This window comes from Pleurodeles waltl, chromosome 11, assembly GCF_031143425.1.
Source record: "Pleurodeles waltl isolate 20211129_DDA chromosome 11, aPleWal1.hap1.20221129, whole genome shotgun sequence".
Lineage (NCBI taxonomy): Eukaryota > Metazoa > Chordata > Amphibia > Caudata > Salamandridae > Pleurodeles > Pleurodeles waltl.
Genome location: NC_090450.1, coordinates 704,954,772 through 704,980,143, shown reverse-complemented (window position 1 = coordinate 704,980,143; position 25,372 = coordinate 704,954,772). Strand labels below are relative to the sequence as shown.

Sequence of the window (25,372 nt, the reverse complement as noted above, 5' to 3'; positions counted from 1 at the left end):
TAAAGCCACTCTGGACCAATGAGGTGCAGGCCTCTTAATGAAGACCTGCCACACGTATTCCCTCAGATTAGATAGGTTCACCCTAATCCTGATATGGCGGATAAAGCCTCCAGTTCCTCCTTGAGGGCGGGGGTGAAGGTCAATGGATTCATTAAGAAGCAGAGGATATCATCTGCATATAGGGCCAGCATGAATTCTTGGTTGCCCACCATTATACCTTGTATTACTTGGTCATTTTGTATTTTTTCTGTGAGGGGGTTCCATTGCGAGAGTGAACATAGATGTCAGCAGCGGACATCCATGTTGTATGCCTCTAGTCAGCCTTAAAATCGAGGATAAAGCCCTGTTTACTTTTAACCTGATCTTGGGGAACTTATAATAAGCCATGATCCATTTAGTCATCTTGGGTCCTAACGGTGTTTTTTCTGGAGGACCTTAGCCACAAAGGACTAGTTGACTCTATCGAAGGCCTTCTCCACATCGAGCAAAAGAAGAACCATGGTTTATCCCTGTTGCTCAGCCACCTCTACCAAGAGGGCAGCAAGCCTAGCAATCACCCCTGCATGTTGGGATTTTATAAACCCACTCTGTTGTTGTGATATTAATTTTGGCCAGATCGCTTGAAGTCTGGAAACTGTGATGGCATGAAACGTTTTACATGAGTGTTCAGTAAGGCAATTGGTTGCTACGAGGAGCATAAGGGGTCCTTTTCCGGCTTTCAGATCTAAAGGGTAGGAGTGGCAGAGTCTGTGGTAAATATATGATTAAAGACCTTGGCCAACGGAGCCGCTAGTAACCCTGAATATGTTCAGGGTTACTATCAATTTGTAAAACGATGTCAGAAAACTGTCAAGTCCCAGAAGCTTCTGGCTAGGGATACATTTAATTGTTTTTAAGACCTCTTCCTCTGAGATGTCTTCCTCCAGCTCGAAACAGTCCTGTCTCGATAGCTGACAATTGAAGCTTCCCAAGTAGTTATCCTGAGCATCTAGGTTAAAGCCCAGCTCAGTAAAAAGGAACTATAATATTATGTGAAGACCGTGAAGATGTCTTCTGAATTAGTATGAGTCACCCTTCTCATCATCTTTTATTGCCCCAGTATGGTTTCAGGAGCGGAATTGCCTGAGTTTGTATGCCACGTTGCCTAAGTTTGTATCACCCTTTTCATAATACTTCTGTTTAGTGTACAATACTTTTTAGTAGCCTCCCTCATTACTAAGTGCTCCAGCTCCCCCTCGCCTTTCTGAGGGCCCTATGTGTCCTTAGCGAGGTGTATATTTTGTGCTGATCCTCAAGACGCTTTATTTCTTTCTCTAGGTCCTGATTTTCTGCTTTCCCAGGTGTCAAATGTGGTTGTGTGACAAGCATCTAAAGCTCTGATTTGACTGTTGCATGATCCGCTGAAGTCTCATGTTCAATGTTTGTGGAAAGACAGGCCGGTACCAGGTCACATAATAACAGAAAGTAATCTTTCTGGGAATTGCGTTCTATGGACATGGGAAAAGAATGCGTAGGCCTGTTCGACTGGATGTTGTTGATGCCAAACGTCCACTAGGTTGAGATTCACAAGTAACTCAGGCCCAGATTTATGCTAAAGTGGCGCAGCGCGGTGCTAAAAATAGCGCTGCGCCACTTTTGAAATGCAGGGGTGCACCGTATTTAGAGGGATATGAGGCACCCCTGCATTTCCCCCTGCGCTGGCATTGAATTAAGCTGCTTAGCGCCAATGCCGGCTTCCTGGCACCATAGTGCCAGAGTGTCTGCGTTGAGGGGATAGATTGTTTATGTGCAGGAAGGTGTCCCTTCCTGCATGTAAATAATCACCCATTGCATTTTGCTTCTTCCATGTGTGCTGCATAATGCAGCACACATAGAAAAAGCAACAAACGAGGAGGATTAAAAGCATTGCTTCTCATTTTGCCATACAACTCGTAAATCTGAGGCAGCATCAAAACCCATTGCATGCCCCTTTAACACAGAAAACTGTGTCGGAAGGCCCCATATTTACACAAAAAGTGGCATTACACCTCCGTGTAAATATGGAGCAGTGCTTAGTGCCACTGGAGCATCACGAAAAGTGACGCTCTGGTGGCGCTAGGGGCTCTTAAATATGTTCCTTGGTTTTATGCAGCCAGTCATCCAGGTATGGGAATGGGCCACTAGCACTGCCATCACCTAGACGATTTTAACCACACATGGCAGTGCACAGACACATAAGAGCCCAAGATTGTTGTAGGTACAGGAACTCAGCAACATGTCTGATAACTTCAGCAAAGGAAGCACTTTCTTCAGCTGAAGGCCCAAACAGGGATTACAACCTTGCATTAAGGGAGTTATCAAGCCCAGTGGCCTCCTGCAAATCCATGTATAAACTGTCATTGTCAAAATGTGGAGAAAAATCATTCTCATCATCACCACTGTCTTCTCCATGTGATGGCCTGGGTCAAGACAGATTGGGCGGAGGCTGAGACACTTGAGTCAACAGACAATCCTCCTTCGATACCAGCAATCTCGGGACCGGAGAGTGTCTTGGTGCCGGAAAAGAAGCTAGCAACTTAGTCAGTGCAGAACCTGAAGCAGGTTACAGGGGCTGAGACAGCACTAAGGACGGATTGCCTGTGGTAACCTAACTAGAGGACCCTGTGGATCTTTGGGACCTGAAGGCAAGTCAGTAGAAGCCAGAAGACTTCCAAAAATATGCAGCTTGGTCTACTTAAAAGCCTCCATCTGCTGTGTTGTCGCTGATGGCCTGGAGGAAGTCGGGGTGTGCTGAGATCAACTGTGGAATGGGCTCCTCAATTTAAGATTTGGAGCAAGTTTGAACTGCACCTTGATGGTCTTGCAACTTCTCTTTAGATCGAGTGTGACAGGAGGATTTGAGTCCCACTTTACCTTCTTGTGTTTCCTCTTCAATTTTAATTTTAACTGACCAAATATCCTCAACCTGAAGCGTTGCAGGATCGGCCTTGAGAGCACGAATGGATCTGGGAGCAGGGCTTGTGTGACTTCTTTCGATGTTTGGTGACAGACAGCTCCAGATTGCCTTTGAGTGCATGGGGGCACATTCATCACATGACCTTGAGTTATGCCCCGAGCCCAAACTCCAGTAGCACATCAACATCTATTTACAGCATGGTTTAACCATGTAGATTTAGATAGGGACATTGTTCTCTTGCACACTGGAATTCAGTTTAAAAAACTCATTAAGTGGACAAAAAGGGAGCAGAGCGCCGGATCTGTGATCAGGGGGTGTGGAAAGAAAGGAACTGACAATGACAAGCTGGGGTGGCACTTATATGCGGCTCCATACCTTCACTTCTAGGGCAGAATGAAGTTAACATAAAGCTGCAAAGCACCATGTATTGGCTCACAGGAGCACTATCAGAACTTTCGGATCCAGCTTGGCGTCTGGGGGATATTCTAAAGGGGAGGAATCTGCAGTTAGAAGTATCCACCAAAAATGGTCCTTAAGGTGGTCTAGTAAATGGGGGATGACTTATTGGGCCACGTCACAAAGTACATGCCTATCTGCCGGAATGGAGAAGAACGCCCATGAAGCATATTTCAAACAGCAAGAAGTTTGAACTGCCAAGGAGATTGATGGGATGACAAAAAGAAGGGACCCGAGGAGCTGGCCACTACATCGGTGTCACATATCTGTTGATGAAGTTGATTTCTCTCAGGCTGCCTTAAAGGGGTCCAGCAAAGCCTTGTTAACTGGTAGTAAGGGTTCAATGGTTTGTTTTGTTGGCTAAACGACCACAGTAAGAAGGCCATTTTTTGTCTCTACGGTAGGGAGGGGCAATTCTAATACGTCAGCAGCCTTGTGAGTGACTGCATGGAAAGACGAAAGGACCAGATTGAAATTCCATCTCCAGCTCTGGTGATATATCTCGACCACTTTCTTTTCCTAAGGCTAAAAGGTCAGTAGTGTCATACTGTAAAGGTGGAAGGAACTGTCCCTCGCCACTCTCTTTCGTGTCATGAATCTCCACTGGGTCTGTATCCAAACGGAAGAGTTCATGCAAAGTTTGCCAGTGCTGGACTTTGGGAACTTTATATTAATTTTCATAGCCCTCCTCCTCCCCAAGACATTATGCTTCCCTTCTTGAGCAGAAAATAAGATAGTTTGGTGGAGGCTGTGCTTACAATGCTGGAGCCGAAGCTTGCAGAATCAGCGTTGACAGCATCTAAGTTGGTTCCAGAGGAGTCCTGTCTTGACGCAGCGTCTTTGCCTCAGCAACAGCACTCAATGCTGTGTCAGCAATAGTGGTGGACATGTTGAACCACAGAGGTGGTCCTGTATATACATGCACCGGGCAGAATGTCAACCTCTGCCTGACCTCAGGGCCCGCTTTGGGTAAAAGGTCATACAGCACCAATAAAGAAGCCTCAGCATAAAGAGGGAATCCCGTAATGTCCTAAACGCACTTCAGAGGAGACTTCCACTCGACACAAGAGATCGAAAATCAAATTTTGAAACACTACAGGGTCACTACCTGGAGTGGGGAACTGGGTAGGGCAGTAGCTGCATCTGTGCTGAAAGGATTGGCTCTAAAGAGGGCCCAGTGGCTCTCACAGTGCCGGATCTGGGGGAGTGATAGGGTATCTTCAGCTCTGAGGGCGAGTACCCACACGGCGAGGAGCGATGAGGTGACCTACCTGATTGTGGAGCACAGTTCTGTTTCTTCCTTGAAGATTTAGAGGAAGAGGGAGAATTGAACAAGCCCTTGGTCGACAGCAGCTCAGATGATCATCCTGGGCCCAGGCCATGATCTACTTGTCCTACCTCACTTTTATTGTCTAAGAGAGCTTCAGAGGTAGGAGTCACAGATATGTGTGTTGTGATCCGATTCCAAGCACTACAGGCAGATGGAATGAGGGTCTGGGATGGGCATTTGTCTATCACAATCCCGGAAAGGCTTAAATCTCAAATTTTTAGGGGGAGACATCCGTAGCTCTGTCCCAAAATCTAGTGTGAGAAAAGGTAACCATTGTGAGAGAGCAAGCTCCGGATCTGGGTCAAAGGCATGGAAAAAAAGAAAATGACATCAGGAAGCCGGTGTGGGTGTTTTATGGCACCAGTGACATCACAATGGTGTCACTTCCTGTGCCATTGTGGCGCTGGTGCACTTCACCAGCATTAGAAAGCTATTGAAAGTTTCCAGATCCAGTCTGGCCTCGGGGATATTCAAAAGGTGAGGATCTGCGGGTAGAGTCTGTGTAAAGGAAAAGGGAACTGAAGGTGTTCAGGCTAAGGCAGGCACACTTATATACTCAGTGCCATCATGTCTGGTAGCATTGCACACAATCAGTGAGTTAACTGGGATGCAAGTGATGCGACCCAGTAGACTGACAGCATGTGGCTGGGATATTTCATTGTTAAAGTATCTCCAGAGGTAGCAGTAACAATTGGAAATGGGTATTGGTGAACCTAATGGGTCTGGTGTCGGCAACCAGCCTTTTGTCTTTGTCAGTGATTTTCTTGTCTTATTTTTGTAAAACGTTATTGCAGCAGACGCAGCCGAGCCCTCACCAATTTAAAAAAGTGGCTAAAAACAAAATTATTTTTTGGTCTCAAAAAGCACACTGTCCTTGGCACTTAAAGTAACTACTCTGCATGTGGATGTACTCCTTGCGATAGAGTAGAATTTCATCACTCACGGTGAAACTGGCCAATAGGTGAAGTGGGAATTACCCATTGCCCCAGGTAGAATTCTATAGTAGGCAGAAATAAAATGTGAATGACATAATAAACCAATGGATGAAAAGGAATGGCTGAAAGCCCCCTGGAAGTAAGTATGTTATGCATATAATTTTAGTAAAATCAAAAGGTCTTGGCTAAAGCCTGATACTAAAAACGATTTAAAAAGTACTGTGATGTTTTTAAAAATAAACTGAAATGAAGCAAAAAAAAACAAGTCTTTGTTTTTATTTATTTTTTTTATTTGCAGTATCCCCGAGACAGAACAAAATCAGAATCCTTTTTACACTGACAAGGCTCGGAAAGAAAAGGCAGTGAAACCAAGGGAGAAAGGAAAGGTAAAAGAGCAAGGAAAAAGAGAAAAAGAAAGGATACAAAGCAAATCCACTGTCATTCATGTAAACAAACAAACAGGCCTTTCTGTTTATCTTATATATATATATATATTTATATATATTTATATATTTTCTGTTTTTTAAGATCATGCAGAAAAAGAAAACACCCCAAAATTACCTCCCTCCCACCAAACCAGACAAATAATGAATACTTTAAAAAGGATAACAACACTTGTTTGAACCCTTTGCCCCCTCCCCTAATCCACCACCAACTGGGGTATTTCCATGAAGAACAAACTAAGCCACGTGAATGTTTTATTAAATACATCAGTTAGAACATGCTTGGCTGTTGACTCCGAGCTCCTTGGTAGACATCCACAATCTAACCTGTAAACTCCCAGTCTCCAACCAGTTTTTGCTCACGAATCTAAAGATTATGATTGAAGAGGGCATTGGTAACCCCTGGTTCTGACTGCACAGTTCTAATCATTTTTCCTTGGTCCTGTCCCTGTCTACTGCTTCTCTCTCCGGTCATGAAAGGATCCATGCTAAAACAAGAACAATTCAGGAGGTCTGGGTCGGACTAGGAACAGAATAATAACCCTCTAGAGCACCCTAGTAACAAGGAGATCTATTATTTGGTCAGCTGAGGAGCCATCTGCCTTCTCTCCAGCCTCTGACAAGGCTGGTCCGTCCTTGTTGCTAATGAATTATTCAGGAAGACATAACTTAACCATCTAACATGGGTGCGGAAGAACGCTATTTTCTGCAAAAATTCTGGTACTAATGTAAAGGAGCTGGGGGAAGAAAGAGAAGTGCAATGTTGCACAGTTCTACCGGCCGAAGCAGTCAAAATCATGGCCAACTGAGGAGTCTATCAAACAATGAGTTCCTATTTCAATTCTCCAACCGCTAAGGAGTGTCAATCATGCACTGAAAGCCCATACTAGTCAACCTACCACTAGAAGGAATTTTACACTGATACCATATGCCTCCCATTGCCAAGGGGAGTTAATCATACACTGATATCCTTTTCTGGTTCTCCTGCAGTTACACAAAATTTGTTAAGGTCAGTGCCTGACCACAATCTGTGCGTGTAACATACATTCTTAATGATAAAGCTTTTTAAGGGGCCCAGTAAGCAAAAATAAGGTTAGCGCTCCTTCTGACCTCAACAGACCAGCCAAACAAATAATAGTGGGCGTGAAATACCAAATAAGCGGCTTGCATCCCTATAAAGAAGGAAGTTAAATGACCCAGATACAGTCTATTCATGTGTTGACGTTAACATAGGGAGATTATTACACATGTGGGTGGGGATGTGGAATGAGTACAAACCAACCCACCAAACGTAATGCTGCATATGAAAAGAATGGCAGGTTTGGAATAAAACACTTTCCAGTTTCCTGCTATTTAAGCAGACCCTGAAGTTAATCAAGGTTGCTAGTAAAATCAGTAAGAACATCAGGTAGTTTGGAATTGCACATCAAGCATACCAAATTACAATCAACTCAATAAAATGTTGAGCAGTTAAAGGCTATCTTTAGCAAATCATTTAGAAGTCCTAGAAACACAATTATTCATTTTTAATGGAGAATTATTTTTGTTTTACAAAAATGTTTTTAAACAGGGTGTTTCTTTCGTATAAATGGAGTATTCGTGAAAAAATTGAATTGTGCCTCATAGCCTCGCCAGTGTAAAACAAGATTTGTTTTGCCCAAGATGACTGCCAAACCTCTGCTACTGCTGTCTATGCAGGATGGAACAGTCTCATTTGTATTCTCAATTTTTATAAATATTTACAGAGGCAGCAGATAATTTGGGTCCAAAAAGTCTTTTGGATAGTGTGTGCACCCGCTTTTTTGGCAACATGATAAGACCTTGAAAAGGGTGCTATCTGGCTTGAGGCAGCATATTTTTGAGAAACCTCATGCACTCTACTTGCCTGTTTGCAGTATGCAGTACGATGTGGAAAGGCAAATCACGATGGAGGAGGCTTCCGGTGTTGGCACTTACACAGGAAGATGGGGAGGTTTTAAAACTTCACTTTGGAACTTACTGCCATAGCCGGAACCTTGCTCAATACAAATTCAGTTGAAAGACCATGCTATCAGTTTTCCCTCTGATCAGGTATTCATCGCACTGGGAAAGAATGAAGCCATTATCTGTTCACACCTCTGATGACGTCCACCAGCCACCCCCAATTATCAATATATTAAGCAGTGTGATCACAGAATCAAACCGTAGAGCTGAGTGGACACATCGAGTATTCTATGGAGTCAATACAGACATTCAAGTCTGTACAGAAAGGTTAGTTCTTTCTAAGGTTACCTTGAGTTCTACCTTATAGGCTGGTCCTCATCAAGGTGATAGACTGCTGGAAAAGGCTGGCTATTTTAGACCCAATAGATGGTCACAAACAATAAACTTGGTGCCACTCTCCAGGTTGCCAATGTACTAAGGAACATGGAGATCTTTTTTAATTTGACCAGTGAAGCTTAGACGACAAGAAAAAAGCATTTTACCCTCAAGATGACTCCTTTATTACTAAAAAAAAAAAAAAAAAAAAGCAGTCCCTGCCTCTGTAACCTGGAACATCAGGCTAATGGAAAGACGGAAACACCTGAACAGTTCTTTAGACCTCTAGACCATTCGAAACAAAGGACTGCTCTTTCTAGTAAGCGAAGATGTCCAGGTGACTACTTTCACGAGGCTGACTAGACCCTGCTAGGTTACAAGAAACTCTATGGTTTCCCTTAGGTGGCCCGAGACCTGCCTGGTTCCTTCCTTTCACATCAGGCAAAGCAAAGGGACTGCATACCCCCATACCCAAGAAGATGAGAGTCCAGCTAAAAAACGGACCTGGACCCCAGTGACAGAGGCACAAAGTTACCCACAGCCAGAGAGAGAAAGGAACTGAAACAAACAGAAAGCAAGAAAAATCACATTTCAAATATCCAGAACTGCATCCGTTTGTTCAACGGTAAAAACGGGCGACAGACTTAGAAGCGCAAAGTTACAACCACTGACGGCTCACACGGTTTCAAAAGTCCATGCTTTGGCATTGAGAATGCAGGTCTACCGTGCTATTTTTTTTTCATTTTTTTTAAATCATTTCATCTAACAAAATCTAACACTATCAAACAATGAGACTACAACGGAGGAAGGTGGAGCCTTTTCGAAAAATTAACAACATATTCTTTCATTTTTTTGTCTTTTTTTGTTTCTTTAACTCGTTTCCACATCCCCATCACTGACGTCTGACAGACACGAAGAAACGGCGCCGTTCCCTTCAATCCTTTTCCAAGCCCCACACGTGCGTGTGAGAGGTTATTTAAAGTTCTTTTTCTCTGTTCAGGACAAAAAAAATCACAAAAATCCTTCCCTCCAAAAAAAAGGAAAATAATCGCCATCTCGTCTTTTAGATATTTTCCCTGCTGTTAATCTTCTAGGGAAAAATAAACACCCCCACAGGCACTGGAACTAAAGAAGAGGACGGAGGGAGGGAAAAGACAAGACATGAGCATGCTGACACATGCTTGTCACTGCAGCTGCTCTCCGAAGCAACGGCTTCAGCTTAAAACACCATCATCCTGCTTTCTCCGGATGAAGCCAGGGCGAACGGCAGCGCAACCTGCAACAAAGAAAGAACAAGGAACGAGGTGATAAAATACTTTCAAGTGCAGGACTGCTAACGAGCTATTCATCCGTACTGGGCGTGACATGACAGAGGAAGAAGCTACCCACATAATACTACCCTTGCCACGCTTCACAGTCAATCTGACAAGATACTATACTGACAGCTAATAAAAAAGTGCTTCAAGCAGCGGGCACGGGCCGTGTTACTTTGCAGAGCTCCATTCATCCATGTCTTAGCTGTTCTTCCACTTTTCTTTGCGAAGGAAATACCTGCCTGTGTCTGCGCCTTTCCCAGCGTGCTGAGATGCAGGCAACACATTGCTCTCAACAGCTCGGAGGCAAAGCAGTGTTTAGGAGAAAGAGGAAACTCTGGCCTGGCGCCTAAAAACAGAGGCCCAGAACATGTAATGCAAGAAAACAGAACTCGGGCCGAAAAGAAAGTTACTTACCTGCAGTAACTATCTTTCTGGTGGATACACTACTTGCAGGTTCCTCACACGTAGAACGATTTCCATGCGTAAGAAAGGGTCCGGAAATCTTCAGAGGAATAAGGTCGCTGGTAGAGGGTGTTGGACTCAGTGGGTGCTGGAAGTGAAATCGGGCAACGCCACAGGTCCATCATTTCCCACCCTGGCGTTTTTATGTCAGTTTCCCTCCGTTTCTACCAACCTTTCAAGGTAAGAGGGCAGAATTACATCGCTGAAGGAATGCAGTACCAAAAGATGGCAACATGGGATTAACTTTCCCTATAACCCATCCATCAAACGAGAAGGCAGGCAGATCGATGAGGAATATGCAGGTAGACAGTGTCCCTCAGGAGGAAAATGTTACTTCCCCAGTAAGCATCTGTTGGTGGCATGTAGAGCTGTAGATTCACATGTTGCGCATAATCCTGCCATCTAGTGTTGGGCTTGGATGTGTGCAAGTTGTTTTTCTTTGAAGAAAGTCTTTTGAGTCATGCGGTATTGTGACTCCTCCTCTTGCTGGTAATATGCGCATGGTCATCAACTCCATTGTTAAGATTGTTTTCCTGCATAGAGGATGAGGATGGAAGGTGAAGCGAATCGTTGTATGGAGAGATGCCCATGCAAAGAGGAAAGTAGAAAATATTAAATTGACAGCAACTAACAGGCATCTGGGTATGTGAATCTACAGCACTACATGCCAGAAACAGATGCTTACTGTGTAAGTAACATCTTCAGTTTGAGGCATGTGTAGATGTAGATCCACATGCTGTGCACAGACTGTATAGCAGTCTTCCAAAGAAAGTGGTGGCTAGCCTGTGGAAGCTGCAGTGGTTTGGAATAGTGTACACAGAACTGCTTGATCGACATTGGCTTTATTAACGAGCTAGCACATCCACACAATGTTTTGTAAAAGTATGTGGTGTGGACCATGTAGCTGCCTTACAAATATCAGCAATAGGAATATTCCCATGAAAGGCAATTAAGGCTATTTTTCCCTAATGGAATAGGCTCTGGGAGGCATAATTAAGGTCCTTTTAGCTTTAGCATTGACTAGCTGCATTTAATAATTCATCTAGTAATGCCTGAATTAGAAATGACTTTACATTTATGGGGTTTCGAGAAAGCAACAAAAAACTGTTGTGTTTTTCTAAAAGATGTAGTTCTGCCAATATAATACTTGAGGGCTTGTTTAACATCTAATGTTTGGAAGGCCAGTTCTGCAAACAAGTCAGATTGAGGGAAAAAATACAGGAAGTTCAATAGATTGACTGAGATGAAATTGTGAAACCATCTTTGGAAGAAATTTAGGGTTGGTGCAGAGTACAACCCTATCTCTGTGAATTTGGAAGAAGGGTTCTTCCAAGGTCAGTGTCTGAAGTTCACTAACGCGTCTAAGGGAAGTGATGGGAACCAGTAAAGTTACCTTCCAGGACAGAAACTCGAGGGGGCAGGACTGACGGGGGCTCGACTGGAGGGCCCATTAATCTTGTCAATAAAATGTTAAGATTTCATGTCGGGCTAGTTGGACCTGAGGAGGAATGACTCTTTTGAGACCTTCCATGAAGGCTTTAATGACAGGATTCGTAAGAGGGAAACGTGTTGCTTGTTCTGAAGATAAGCAGCTACAGCCGCTAGGTGTACTCTTATGAACGTGAAAGTTAAACCAGAAGTTTGTAGGTGTAAGAAGTAGAAGACACTATCTTGTACCTTGGCTGCTAAGGGATCAATATGTTTGGAATAACAATAGTGAACAAATCTCTTCCATTTAGCAGCGTAACAGGCACGAGTAGTAGGCCTGTGCACTTCTTTAAGAATGTCCTTGCATTCTAGTGAGAGATTAAGGTACCCAAATTCTAGGACATCTGGAGCCAGATTTCAAGGTTGAGAGACCTGGGATCTGGGTGTCTGATGTCTTCATGGTTCTGCATGAGGTCTTACCTGTTGGGAAGTGTCTCAAGTGGGACCACAGAGAGTTTGAGAGGGTGTAGAACCATGGTTGTCATGCCCATGTGGGTGCCACCAGGAGGTGGGTGAGAGATGTCTACTGAAGTCTGTCAACCACAAATAGAAGCAGAGGGTGAGGAGGAAAAGCGTAAGCAAATATCCCTGACCAGCTCATTCACAGTGCATTGCCTTTGGACTGTGGGAACCTGGAAGCGAAGTTTGGGCATTTGGCATTTTCTCCTTTGCGAAGAAGTCTATCTCTGGTAGTCCCCAAAGTTAGACGTAATGGTGGAGGACTTGTGGATGGCTTCTTTTCTACTCATGGACTTGTTGCTGAATCCTGCTGAGGAGGTTGGCAAAGTTGTTTGACCACTTCTGGCAAGTATTCAACAAAGATTGGATCTAATGATGGAGAGACTACTTCCAAATGTTCTGGGCTAGGTGACAGAGATGAGGGGATCTGCTGCCCCCTTGCTTCTGAAGGTAATACCTGGCTATCATGTTGTCTGTCTTGATGAGGACTACATTGCCAATTAGGTGAGGAAGGAATGCTTTCAATCCAAAGTGAACAGCGAGTAGCTGTAGGTGATTTATGTGGAGAGTTTGTTGACTGGGACTCCACTGACCTTGGACAGTCAAATTCTGTGAATCCCCTAAGAGAGGCATCTGTTATTATGGTCCTCTGTGGAACTGGGTCTAGGAACGGCCATTCCTTTAACAAGTTGTGGTGTTCCACTATTACAGAGTGGCAAGTTTGATGGTCAACGAACACTAGATCTGAACACTGACCCACAGCTTTAGATCGTTGGTGCGCTAAGCACTCTTGCGATGGACACATGTGTGACCTGGCATTGTGCACTACAGCGAAGCATGAGGCCAGCATGCCTAGGTGCTGCTGGGTCCAATCCAGGAGTCTGGAACACTGGAAAGGCCGGCACTTGCATAGGAGACTCAAATGGTAAAATGCTGGCGCTGAAAGCTTCAGGAGTGGGGGTTTTTCCTGAGCCAGGTCCAGAGGAGGAACAGGGCTGAGCGGATAATCCACTGGTGTTAGGTCGACAAGCTCCGGTTCTGAGGACGAAGGTACAGTCGGAACCGAAGATCAACAAGGAGAATTACCCCTGGAACGCTTTTTCTCCTTCCTAATATATTTCCTTTTCTTTGCCGAAGATGAAGATGGAGACTGGGAACAAGCAGGGAACATTCCCAGCATTGGTGTTCGTCCTTTGCCCCGGCCACAAAGAGTTTGGCCTTCTGCTCCTTAATGGCCTTGGGATGCATGCTGAGGCATGAGAAGCACGTCTTCAAGTCATGGTTGGACCCTAAACATGACAGACAGACTGCGTGAGGGTCTGTAATGTACATCTGTCCCTCACAATCCCTACAGAGTTTAAACTCAGACTTCTTGGGAGGAGACATGGTACAGCAAAATAATTTTGTGAGGAAACTTCCTAAGAGAGTGAAGCTCTGAATCCATGTGGAAGATGTGGAAAAAAGTGAAATGACATTGATGTGTCGGTGCGGGCACTTTATGGTCTCAATGGCGTCACCTGATGTCACTTCTGGCGCAAACTGAGTCCAGCGCCTTCTACTTGTGACCTTGTTGCTTTGAAGTTTTCCTGTTCCAGTCTAATGCATGGAGATTCTACAGATGGGGAATCTGCAGGTAGAAAGAGAGGCACCCCCTTTCTACCAGAAAAGTGTTTTTTTTGTGTCTTTATAGTGGAAGGACAAGACTCAGTGACTTTAGGCAACTTTTACATTGTCTTTTGGGAACAAGCAGAGATCAATCATCGGAAAAGTAGGAGGCCTTAAGCTGGTAGCTCTAGAAACCTCTTTTAAAGTGGACACACTTGTACGTTAAGATCCTAGATTCAGGAACATAACTCTGCCTGTGTACAAAGCAAGTAGAGTCCAACAAAAATGCTTATAGCAATACTCATGATCAGTAGTTGTAGGAAAGTACCATCTTCCTTGGCATGTTACCCCCATTTTTACCTGTATGTCAGTATGTTTTTGCCTGTCTCACTGGATCCTGCTGGTCAGGACCCCAGTGCTCATAGTTTATGGCCTAATGTGTGTGTCTGTATGGTGCTTGACTGTGTCACTGAGGCTCTGCTAATCAGAACCTCAGTGCTTATGCTCTCTCTGCTTTTAAATTTGTCACTGTAGGCTAGTGACTTCATTCACCAATTTCAATTGGCACACTGGACCCCCCTTATAAGTCCCTAGTACATGGTACCTAGGTAACCAGGGCATTGAGGTTCCACAGGAGATCCATATGGGCTGTAGCATTTCTTTTGCCACCCACAGGGAGCTCACACAAACCCTTGATCAGGCCTGCCATTGCAGCCTGTATGAAATAACGCGCACGTTATTTCACAGCCATTTTCAAGTTGTTCGAGTTGTTCTCGGTGGCGTGGGAACTTCCTTTGTTGTGCTGCACCAACCGTGTTTTGCACCTCCTTTGTCCCTTTGTCCTGGGACTCCTGTGGGTGCTGTCTGGCATCCTGAGGGCTCTCTAAAGTGCTGAGAGCCCCCTCTTCCTCCTCACACAGAGTTGAGGCCCCCAGGTGCCTCCTGGGTCCAGCCAGCGCCCTTTTGATGCAAAACGCATATTTGTTGTAACCAAGGCTTGTTGGTGACTTCCAACACGAAATCACGTCTGCATCCATATTCACATGCATACCTGCAGTCGTCAACTAACCGGGGACTCTTCTTTTGCACCCTCTTCTGGGTTGGCAGGGGCTCCTGTCCTTCCTGGAACTTCTTTTGACTTCTGGACTTGGTCCCCTTCTTTTGCACGTCTTCAGGTCCAGAAATCCAGCAGTTGTTGTTTGCAGACTTGGTTGGTTATTGTAATAATCCATATCACAAGGTGTAGTGTGTCCTAAGGAAACTTGCAGTACTTTACTCCTGCTTTTCTGGGCTCTGGGGTGGGGTAATTTACTTACCTTTACTGTATTCTTACTCTCCCAGTGATTCTGCACACACTACACATGTCTAGGGGGGAATTCGTAATTCGCATTCCACTTTCTTAATATATGGTTTGTGTTGCCCCTAGACCTATTTTCTCCCATTGCATTCTATAGCATTTCCTATTGTTTGCACTATCCTATGACTAATTACTTGTCTAACTTTGGTGTCTAGTGTATATATTGTGTATAATACTTACCTCCAGAAGGAGTATTGTGTGTAAGATATTTTTGGTACTGTGTCACCCAAATAAATACCTTTATTTTTGGTAACACTGAGTATTGTCTTTACTTGTGTATAAGTACTGTGTAACTATAAGTGGTATGGCATGAGCTTTACATATCTCCTAGTTCAGCCTAAGCTGCTCTGCTATAGCTACCTCTATCAGCCTAAGCTGCTAGAACACTACTACTTCACTAATAAGGGATAACTGGACCTGGTATAAGGTGTAAGTACCCAAGGTGCCCACTACAAACAAGGCCAGACTCCTACATTAGTTCACTGTCAAATGCTTTTGTACTAATTGTGACTTAGCAGTTACAACAAAGTAATCCTGTATAGAAGAAAACGCTGTTTCGTTGTAGCAGCAATGAAATATGAAGAAAGCTGTAGTACTTTCCTATTGTAAATATTTTTGGGGTTAATTTAGAGGTTAAGCGTAATGAGATATCCGTAAAAAATCAGAATGCCCTGTCCATCAACCTCTAGGTCCTATCACTTCATTTACAGACGGGGAGCTGATATGTTTGAGGCAGTGAAGCCTCTGATGGCTCTGCTGTCAGATACCCCTGTTAGTAACCCAACTGTTCCAGATACGCTCACTATTATCATCCCCTCCTTCTGTAACAAGCCTATGTTTTAAACCAGAATTGACATAAAATCCTTTGTGTGTTACAGTATCCGTAATATAAATGCATCAAACCCCTTTATTGTACAAGTGAACATTTCTATAACTCTAGGTAGGATACTTTTGGTTATTATTTCATGGTTTAGAGTGTCCTACTGTTTAATTTGACTTTCCTGAAAATGATGAGAGGTGTGGTATTACGAAATGATGTTTGTATCCCTTCGTCTACACAGAAATAGACCACTGTATTATTTGACAGATCAAGGTTTCCTCCCTACGAAAGCAAGATGCAATTATTACCAATTTAAAGTGTTAAAATAGTCTATTGTTTCATGAAACCAGATCAATTAGGCAAACAGTGACTCTTGTTTTAACTGTGTTATTCATTTCTGTTGCTACCCTACTATAGAGTGTGTATTGGACTATGTTGTGTTTTTTTGTCCTCATATGTACTTTTATTGAATACAGTCGTTTTATGTACTTTTTATATAAGATGTCTTAATTTGTGTAAATCCTGGTCCACAACAACGAAGAAGCTCTATGTTTTGTAAGAAAGAAATGCATTGGCTGTCATTTTATTGTTTGCTTCAAGTTTTTGAAATTAAATAAAGAGCAAGTTCTCACGAACTCAAGCATCAGATTTTTTCCTCATGGAAATTTCTAAATATTGAAAATGAACTGTTTGAATGGGACTTTAAATTGCTTCGCCTCCATATTGTTTAGGACTATATTTTGGGGTCACAGATAACAGCCTTAGGAGGTTGGCAATAAATGTATTAAGGAGGAAGCATTTTGGATAGTGGAGCAGGATAGGCTACAGTTGTCCGTCAATAACTGATTTATGTGCCACAGGAATGTCACTGTCATGGCACCAGAAGGATCCCCGGAACTGTTTTTCCAAGTTGCTAACACAAATTAGTAATAATTTTCTCACAGCTACCATCATGCCCGGGACACTGCTGTTTTTTTTTTTAAACACACCAACGCTTTAGCAGTTTTTAAAATTAAAATAAACGGTACAACGCAAGCTAACTTGTATTACAGTTTCCCCCAAAAGTAATCCCACTATCTTGAAGGAGGCATTCCTGGAAAAAAATCTCTGCAAACCCAGTGAGATCTCTACATAAGACAGGTGGGTTGCCCTTTTGGCTCAGTTGCCTGCCGCCTGTGGCTAAATAAACTTCTATGATCTAAAATCCAAAACAGTCCACAACATTATTGTAGCTCATTTGTCACACCTTGTGTGGCATACTGAAAACGTGGCCTCAAAATAAGGGCCTCATAAAATTAAGTTATTTATAACATAATGGAAAGTAGAAGAGGCTATCATGAGAAATCAAACAGGTGACTAGGGATTTTAGGTGCTTGGTCACTGGAGGAAGGATATTCGAACTAGACGTACCTTCACTGTAGTGGTGCCACTGGTGCCCCTGAACAATGAAAGTGCACATTCTGCCACTTTCCGTCGCGGCGGTGCCAGACCCGGGTCTCCTCGGACTGACTGGTGCGAGGGCGTCCCTGTGTGTCGATATATTGCGTCAGCCGAATGTAGGCAATGCAGGCAGCATCTTCACCCACCACATGAACATGGGGGTTTAGGATGGTTGTGTGGATTGGCTTGTTGTTTTTTGATAGCACTGCAGAGAAAAAGGAGGGAAAAGGGAGAACCATAAATACATGTTGGTATCAGTTTGAGCTGCATGGGACTCTTTAAAGTGACTGCCTGTAGTCGGACCTCTTTTCGGAAATGCATTAGAGTGAAGCTGTGCAACTCTGCTGGAGGACTGAATAATTAAAAAGCTGCAGCAAAGTCTCACATAACTACTCATCCTTTGCTCAGTTAATAGCAGACTGGGGTACAAGTTAAACTCCTGGTGGCTAGGTACGTAAAATACACATGCAAAATATGCTATCACAAATTCACACACTCATTTGAGAGTTCATACGCCATAGAGTGCTGGATGTGAACTATTGTTTCTCCTTTCAGACTTGAAGACTTTGAACTGCACCGACTCATATCACAAGTACTAAAGATACATATTCTGGCAAAACATACCACAAAAAGGAGGGTTCAGGCCCAAATGTGAGCCGTTAACCAATATTCGGCCTCAACAAGGAACATAGGGGCTCATTCTGAGCCCGGCGGGCGGCGGGAGCCGCCCGCCTGGAGGGAGCCGCCAAATGACCGCACCGCGGTCAAAAGACCGCGGCGGGCATTCAGACATTTCCTCTGGGCCGGCGGGCGCTCTCCAAAAGAGCGCCCGCCGGCCCAGAGGAAATGCCCCTGCAACGAGGACGCCGGCTCAGAATTGAGCCGGCGTAGTTGCAGGGGTGCGACGGGTGCAGTTTGCACCCGTCGCGTATTTCAGTGTCTGCATTGCAGACACTGAAATACACAGTGGGGCCCTCTTACGGGGGCCCCTGCAGTGCCCATGCCATTGGCATGGGCACTGCAGGGGCCCCCAGGGGCCCCGCGGCACCCCCTACCGCCACCCTGTTGCCAGGAACAGGATGGCGGTAGGGGGTGTCAGAATCCCCATGGCGGCGGAGCGCGCTCCGCCGCCATGGAGGATTCCCCCGAGCAGCGGGAAGTCGGCGGGAGACCGCCGACTTTCCGCTTCTGACCGCGACTGAACCGCCGCGGTCAGAATGCTCGTGGGAACACCGCCAGCCTGTTGGCGGTGCTCCCGTGGTCGGTGGCCCTGGCGGCCACCGGCCGCCAGGGTCAGAATGACCCCCAAAGTAGTCTTTTGGGTCTCGCTGCTCTGCAGTTCCACGTGCAGTAAAGAAATGCCTCCCATCTTTTTACGGGTACGGTTGCAGTAAATATGCTTAACAACAGGACCATTTCGGTATTTGAATACAACCGTAAGTGCATCTGGTATATTATTGGTATATTACACTTCCTTAAGTTTGTCCCATCTCATCAGGTTGGACTTCGCTGTATCACAAATAGCTGTCTCACTTGAATTTGGTGAGTTGTGATTTAGTGTAGGTAACACCAGCATTAACTTAGATAGAGTGAACTGCACACATGTATTAATCATTGAGAAACAAGATTACACGGAGGAGGTAAGTAGTTAAAATTCATCAATTGATCAACAGCTAAAATTGATATCATTATAGGTGGTTAGGCTTGACAGTCTTGTTGATGGATAAATAAACAGATGGATATATTAGGATAGGATAGTATAGACAGCAATAAAGTTAGACAAGATAATGGCGATATGTTAAATGCAGATTCAATCTAGACAAACACAGAGCAAATGGATGTATATATTGCTAGCCGATGTAAAACAACAGACGGAAGGTAACATTTTCAGGGGAGTTATAGGAATCCTTAAAACATCATCACTCAAATTCAGAGAACAGGCTTTCTCCGCAGCTGGAAAACCTTAGGTCAGTTCAGAGCGGTGTAGAAACGTTATTGTAACTCGAAATACTTAGAGCTGGAAGCACCTATTCTTTTTCCTGCCACTCTCTAGAAATAATTAGCAGTGAGTACAGTAGGTAGCAATGACTAAATTAAAAAATAATTAATGACAAACCTCAGGCTTACTACCTGCTCTATTCACAGAATACTTTTTGCAGGATTGGGTCATTAATGAAGGGAGCATTTTCCTGTTGGTATATATTCTGGAAATGGTATAAAGGCTCACAACTACCCCTGGGGCATATATGGGAAGAACAAAATAGACAACTCACAGTTCTCAAAGTAAAATCGATGAAAGTCCATCCCCTCCACTAGATTGCCCAGAGCTTCAGGTTCGAATGACGTCAGCCCCGGATCGCAGATCTTTCTAAAAGAGGAAAAGACATGTTAAACTATCATGAAAACATATTATTCTGCATAACCATGTCTCTTAGTGCTTGCGGGTCACCAATACACTATCAACACTGACTGGTAGTTCTGCAGCTTACATGTCAACCAGAACTCTGTTGATGCCATCCAGTTCCTGTGAGCACAGCAGGGATCCTTTTTACTATTTATAACATGAAATCCTGCATCGATCTAGTCTTGGTTTACTTTTGCAATTTTAGGTATCAGATGTACTGCTTTGCCCACAGGTTTCTATCTTTTACTATAGTCCTTTTCTCCGATTTACCTATCACCAGAATCCTCACAGAAAACACTCATGCTGTGACTTATAATTTGGGGATAGAGTACCGAAACCCTAGAACTAAAAGTCATGACATAGGTCTGGGCGGTAAGTCAATCACCAACCTCCAAAATAAAGTTACGGACTGGATTAGGGCTTGATTTGACGTTTGAGGGACGGAGTAGTGAAGGACCACCAAGACAATATTTCCGAAGGGTGCTGGAAATCAGAATGCTTTCAGAAGGGAGTTATTTTTCTTCAGCCTGTTGACAGGCTAGATGGCTTGTGCAATTTTCGATCTGGAAATACAGGCAATTCGAACTACAGGACACATAAGATATAAGGTGATTTTCACTACATCTGATTGTTGTGAACCTCTGGTTCATATCACCTTATATTTGAAATGGTGATAAGCAAAAGTTACTTACCTTTAACTTCAGTTTTGCAGCATTGGTATCTTTCATAGAGTTGCATGCTTGAATTGTTAACCAACACCAAGCTGGGAATCTTTGGTGGTCAATGGTATCATAGCAGTGTTTCAATACAGCAGCTGGCAATGAAAACAAATAGAAAACCTGAATTGGCAATGAATAGCACATTTACCTCATTATATGACCCGAAGTACAGCCAATCAGGTGGAGGGGATAAGGGTTCCAACCCTATCCTGAGGCTCCACCTATCATAATTTTCATAGCTCCACCTATCACAATTTTCATAGCTTGCTATGGAGTACTTAGCAGCTGCATGACAGGGGAGAGGATAGGACCATTTGAATCCATGAAAGAAACTAATGTTGCTGAACAGTAGTTGCAGATAAGTAACTTTTTTTGTCTGCAGCATTAGATCTTTGATAGACTCACATGCTTAAATTCAGATTGCTAAAGAAGCACTGAAATAGGGAATAATAAGTGGAAATGAGGCTTACCTTCATGAAACACCTACTGCTGTCTCAATTGGTGACGGTACACTGAGGTAGTAGTGTCTAGTGAAGATATGGGTTGTAAAGCATGTTGACGCTCTGCAGATAACTTAAGAGGGCAATCTAGTGAAAAGAAAAGAACTGCTCTGGCTACTTAGGGGGTTATTCTAACTTTGGAGGAGTGTTAATCCGTCCCAAAAGTGACGGTAAAGTGACGGATATAACACCAGCCGTATTACGAGTTCCATAGGATATAATGGACTCGTAATACGGCTGGTGGTAAATCCGTCACTTTTCCGTCACTTTTGGGACGGATTAACACCTCCTCCAAAGTTAGAATAACCCCCTATGTATCCAACTCTATGTCTCAAAGGTCTACCTGCTTTAACATGGCTGTAACAGTTTCAGGATGTTATTCATTGGTCTATGCCCTGTTTTGACAGCTGGCCGCTTTTGTGGATATTTCTGTAAGATATAAACAACTGATCGGTCTTTCTAAGATACTTAGTTCTGTCAATATAACATCTTTCAAGGATTGCAACAAGCGCTCTGCTCTGGTTGAAAGCTGTTGGAAACAAACTTCTTAAATTATTTCTTTTTCATTAGATGAAATAATGTTGGTACCTTTGGAATAACTTGAGGGTTACTACCCTATGTCATTTTGTTTCAATCAAACTTCAAAATGGTAACACTCTGTTTCTACACAATGGCTTCCAAGCTGACACTCCTTCTGGCTCACACTGAGGTCTTTCTCCCCGTTCCTAGTACTCACCTATTCAAAACACCAGAAGGCAAGATCTATGGCCCTTTGGCTCGAGGAATAGCCTTTCCTCAAACACTTTGCCAGATGGTGCCGGCCCTCAGAAACAATAACATGTAGGGGTTGTGGACTGTGTGAGGAATCCTTTCAAAATATTGTTTGCAGCTTCCCAGTTCTGCTTGAGAAACGTAAATCTCTCCTGAAGCGGGAATGGAAAAAACTGGGCATTCGCTCATGCCGGTGGGCCATTATTGCCTCTCTCAATCTCAACAACACTGCCCTAACTATTTTGCTAGCCAAGTTTGTTGCCTTAGCTGCTAAGAAACTCTGCTGCTTGAGTGTTCTGTGGAATGACTCAGGTTCTTCCATCCTAGTGCAGTCTTCGCCGGGACCTGGATCATAAAAGCCCACTTATTTCTTTCAGAACTATTGGATGGTTAAAATGAGCACTGTGCACGCCCCTGGGCAGAGCGCTGTTTTCTAACCATTGTATGTATTTATGAAACCTTAGTCATTGGATGCAGCAAGGCTCTGCCTCTCATCTGACTACTTTCACGTCCACCAAAGGAATCTCATTGTATTATCTTCTTCATCCTAGTGCTTTGAGCTTAGTCTTTGTTACTTTAATGCTGCATTTGTGTTTTGTGTCAAACACCTCTGGCCAAAATTTTACTACTGGCATTGCCTTTGTTTGCCATCGCCCAGTTCCATTCCTTACAATGCACTTCTTATTTCCTTTGATGTAGTGCAGTTTGAACACTGGGATAGGGTGAGAACTTGCGGGACATGCCCTAATGGTTCACTGCTTGCAGATCTGACAGTGAAAAAATTGCTGCTATTGGACTCGCACTTTGTCTTGAACCAACACACCCTTTCCCATTTCTCTTTTTCTTAACCGGATGCCTGCTCTCATATGCCTGCAAACTAGTAATAATGCTTCTGATGTTTTCACCTTTATGTTTGACCTAATATGACTGTAATTTATATCAATGCACTTGTTTTTACGTATGTGTAATAAGCCTTTTGCGCACTGGTCTTGTTGTGTTAACTATCCGTGTTTTATATCTGATTTGTTGTTTTTAACTTATCTTTGTTTTTGCTAAAATTGTAATGGTTTATAACTAACCTCACAATAAATATATATAATACAGTGATGTACTGGCTTAAGGAGGTGCTCCTGTTTGTTGAAAGTTTTTGAACAGTCTCCCTTCCTCTGCTCCTTTGGTGTTTCACAAAGATATCTTAGAACATGACATTTTGTAATCTAGTTCTGCTGCTCTGTTGCTACTTTTAGACCTTTTAGCTGAATTGTACACCAGCACACCCCAGGGAACAGTTTGCATTTGCACTCTATAAATTCAATAATCAATCAGAAAGTATATCTTTCAACTAGATGAGATCCGGGACCCTGAATAGGCCCCAGGGCAGCCCCAGCACAACCTCTTCACTACGAAGACTCTGGAACAATATTATTTTTCTTTTTTGTAATTTTGAGACACTTAATCGGTCTGAAAACGGAACGTATGCAACTTATGCATCTGGGCAGTCAAATCTGAAAGGATTCTTGGGAAAGGAAGAATCAAAATAAAGTTAGGGGGAGAGACAAGCACTGATTGACCCCTGAAGGAACTCATGGATCTTGGATATGATTCCACCGTCCAACACTGAAAGAGAGGAGGCCATTCTGGCATTGTGGCTGAGGCCAGCCCATAATTTTGCAAAACGTAATTGTCTGGACTCAAACTCCAAAAAAGACACTTTGCTGGGCCAGGCCCTGCTTTGTAATTTATTTGCCTAAAGAGTATATTTCTGTTGCCAAGAATGTGTGTTTAAGGTGGGGTTAGCTTGCTACTCTCTTTTACCTTTTATTAATATCAGAGAGAGGAATAAGAATGTTTCTCATCAGAACAGCAGTCACTGCTTTCCTTCTTATGGAATAGCCAGCCCCATAGCTATCCGATAAGGACCTATTAACTTTTTCCATAACAAATAACAATGCAAGAAACTATCCATCTGTTTACAGGAAACCAGGCCTGTTTGTAAAGTACCATAACTGACAATTCATGAATCCTTTTAGCAATATAAAAAAATTAACGTAATTTCCTTTTGACTGAGGGTATGCAAAGACCTCTCTACCAGGGATGTTTGATTTGGAAAGAAAGCAGACAAGGCAGTTGTCTGATGTATATTAAAATGAGAAAAAGCTTTCGGAAGAAAGAAGGATGATTTCTTAGAGACCCTTTGCTTTGAAGAAGAACATTGGTACGAGGAATCTTAAGCCCATTCACCCTTCTAGCAGAGGTAGTAGCCACTAAAAAAAGGAGCAGTCCATGGAAAGGTTTGTAAATCTGTCTTGTGCATAGGTTCAAAAGGAGGATCATCAATTTACGAGTACCACTTTCAATTCAAAGGAAAGAGAAGGCGATTTAATTAGAATAAAGGTCTTCCTAAGCCCCCCAAGGGAATACTTAATCATGGAAACAGTGTAGAAATTTGGGAGTGGACCTGGAAAAATGTGTAGGACAATGCCTGAAGAGTTTTACGTTAAGAAGTGATAACAGCCTAATACACTCTAATAAAAGAGTTCAGCAAATCAGCTAGATAAAGAAGATAATGTAGCACTGTTTCTTCCTGGCATATTCTCTGGTGATTCTGCTTACTGATACCATAAGCAGAACTTCTTCCTCCTGAATTTGCCTGAAGACACTTCACCTCTCTTAGACTGGCCAGGAAGACATAAGGAATTTCAAATGTCAATATCACAGGACCTCAGCAGCATGGAGTTCAAGCTGAGCAATGGATGGCTGGGAAGAATATTCTGCTCCAGCATTCTGGAATATAGATCTGGCTTGATCGTCTGCCTGTATTGTGGCAGAAGGGATATCTGAAGATGCCTGAAGATGGCCCATTAGTAAGGCCAATCTTGGATAATAAGAATCATCTTTGCGCTGCCTGGTTGAACTTGGTCTTAAACTTCACAAAAGTGGGACCCAAGGAAAATTGTAGAGAAATTCTCTTGAGGAACTCAGTGAAAGTATTTTATAGAGGGACCGAGTTTATAGAAAACTGAAGGCATAAGAAGGGCATTTTGAGTTTTCTTCTGTATTTATCAATTTCATTTCTGGAAGCAAGATGTCTATTAGCAGTACTTTGTTGAAAACCCATTTGTGTTAGTTTAACAAGCTGCAACTCAAGTCACCCGCCTTTGTGTTTTGCAGACCAGGAATTGGTTCCACCATCAACTGAATGCCCCTCCCCAGCAAAATAAATGCAAATTGCTTAAGTTTCTTGGGAGAGCACCCTGGACTTCGTCCCTTCCCACATGTTCAGATAATACATAGTGGTTATGTTATCCTTCTGATGTTGAAGAGGGCCTGAGGGACTACTTACATCACAGGTACAAAAAATATCACTTCAGAGCTATGTGAAGCCTCCTCAACACAAACACGTTGAAGTGGCATCCCTTCACAGGGAACCACAATTCTTGAGTGGTTAGACTGTCCATGAGAACCGCAGTCCTCCAGCGAGATGTTTGTTACTATTGTTTGTGAGGATTCAGAGGATGAATGGGAACTCCGGCCAGGAGGTTCTTCTTATTGCACCAACATCTTGGGGACTGAACAGTGTGCACCAACAGTTGTACTTTGTTATCCCAATTTGCTGAAGTTTGACACCACCCAC

General features: G+C 43.4%; 1 protein-coding gene across 29 annotated transcripts in view; it reads right to left on the bottom strand.

The window, feature by feature from the left end:
* Positions 1–9,147: 9,147 nt before the first annotated feature.
* Positions 9,148–25,372, bottom strand: part of CAMK2B (calcium/calmodulin dependent protein kinase II beta) — a 704,764-nt gene continuing 688,539 nt past the window's right edge. For 17 of the 29 annotated variants that reach the window (XM_069214288.1, XM_069214299.1, XM_069214300.1 and 14 more), the window contains 3 exons: positions 19,618–19,712; positions 17,315–17,549; positions 9,538–9,673 (listed from right to left, as the gene is read on the bottom strand). In XM_069214288.1, coding sequence (XP_069070389.1) covers positions 17,317–17,549; positions 19,618–19,712 — 328 coding nt within the window. In that variant the 3' untranslated portion in view covers positions 9,538–9,673; positions 17,315–17,316. Of the gene's footprint in view, positions 9,674–17,314; positions 17,550–19,617; positions 19,713–25,372 lie in introns of all 29 variants that reach the window. The other 12 variants (XM_069214308.1, XM_069214317.1, XM_069214303.1 and 9 more) reach the window with 2 other exon arrangements.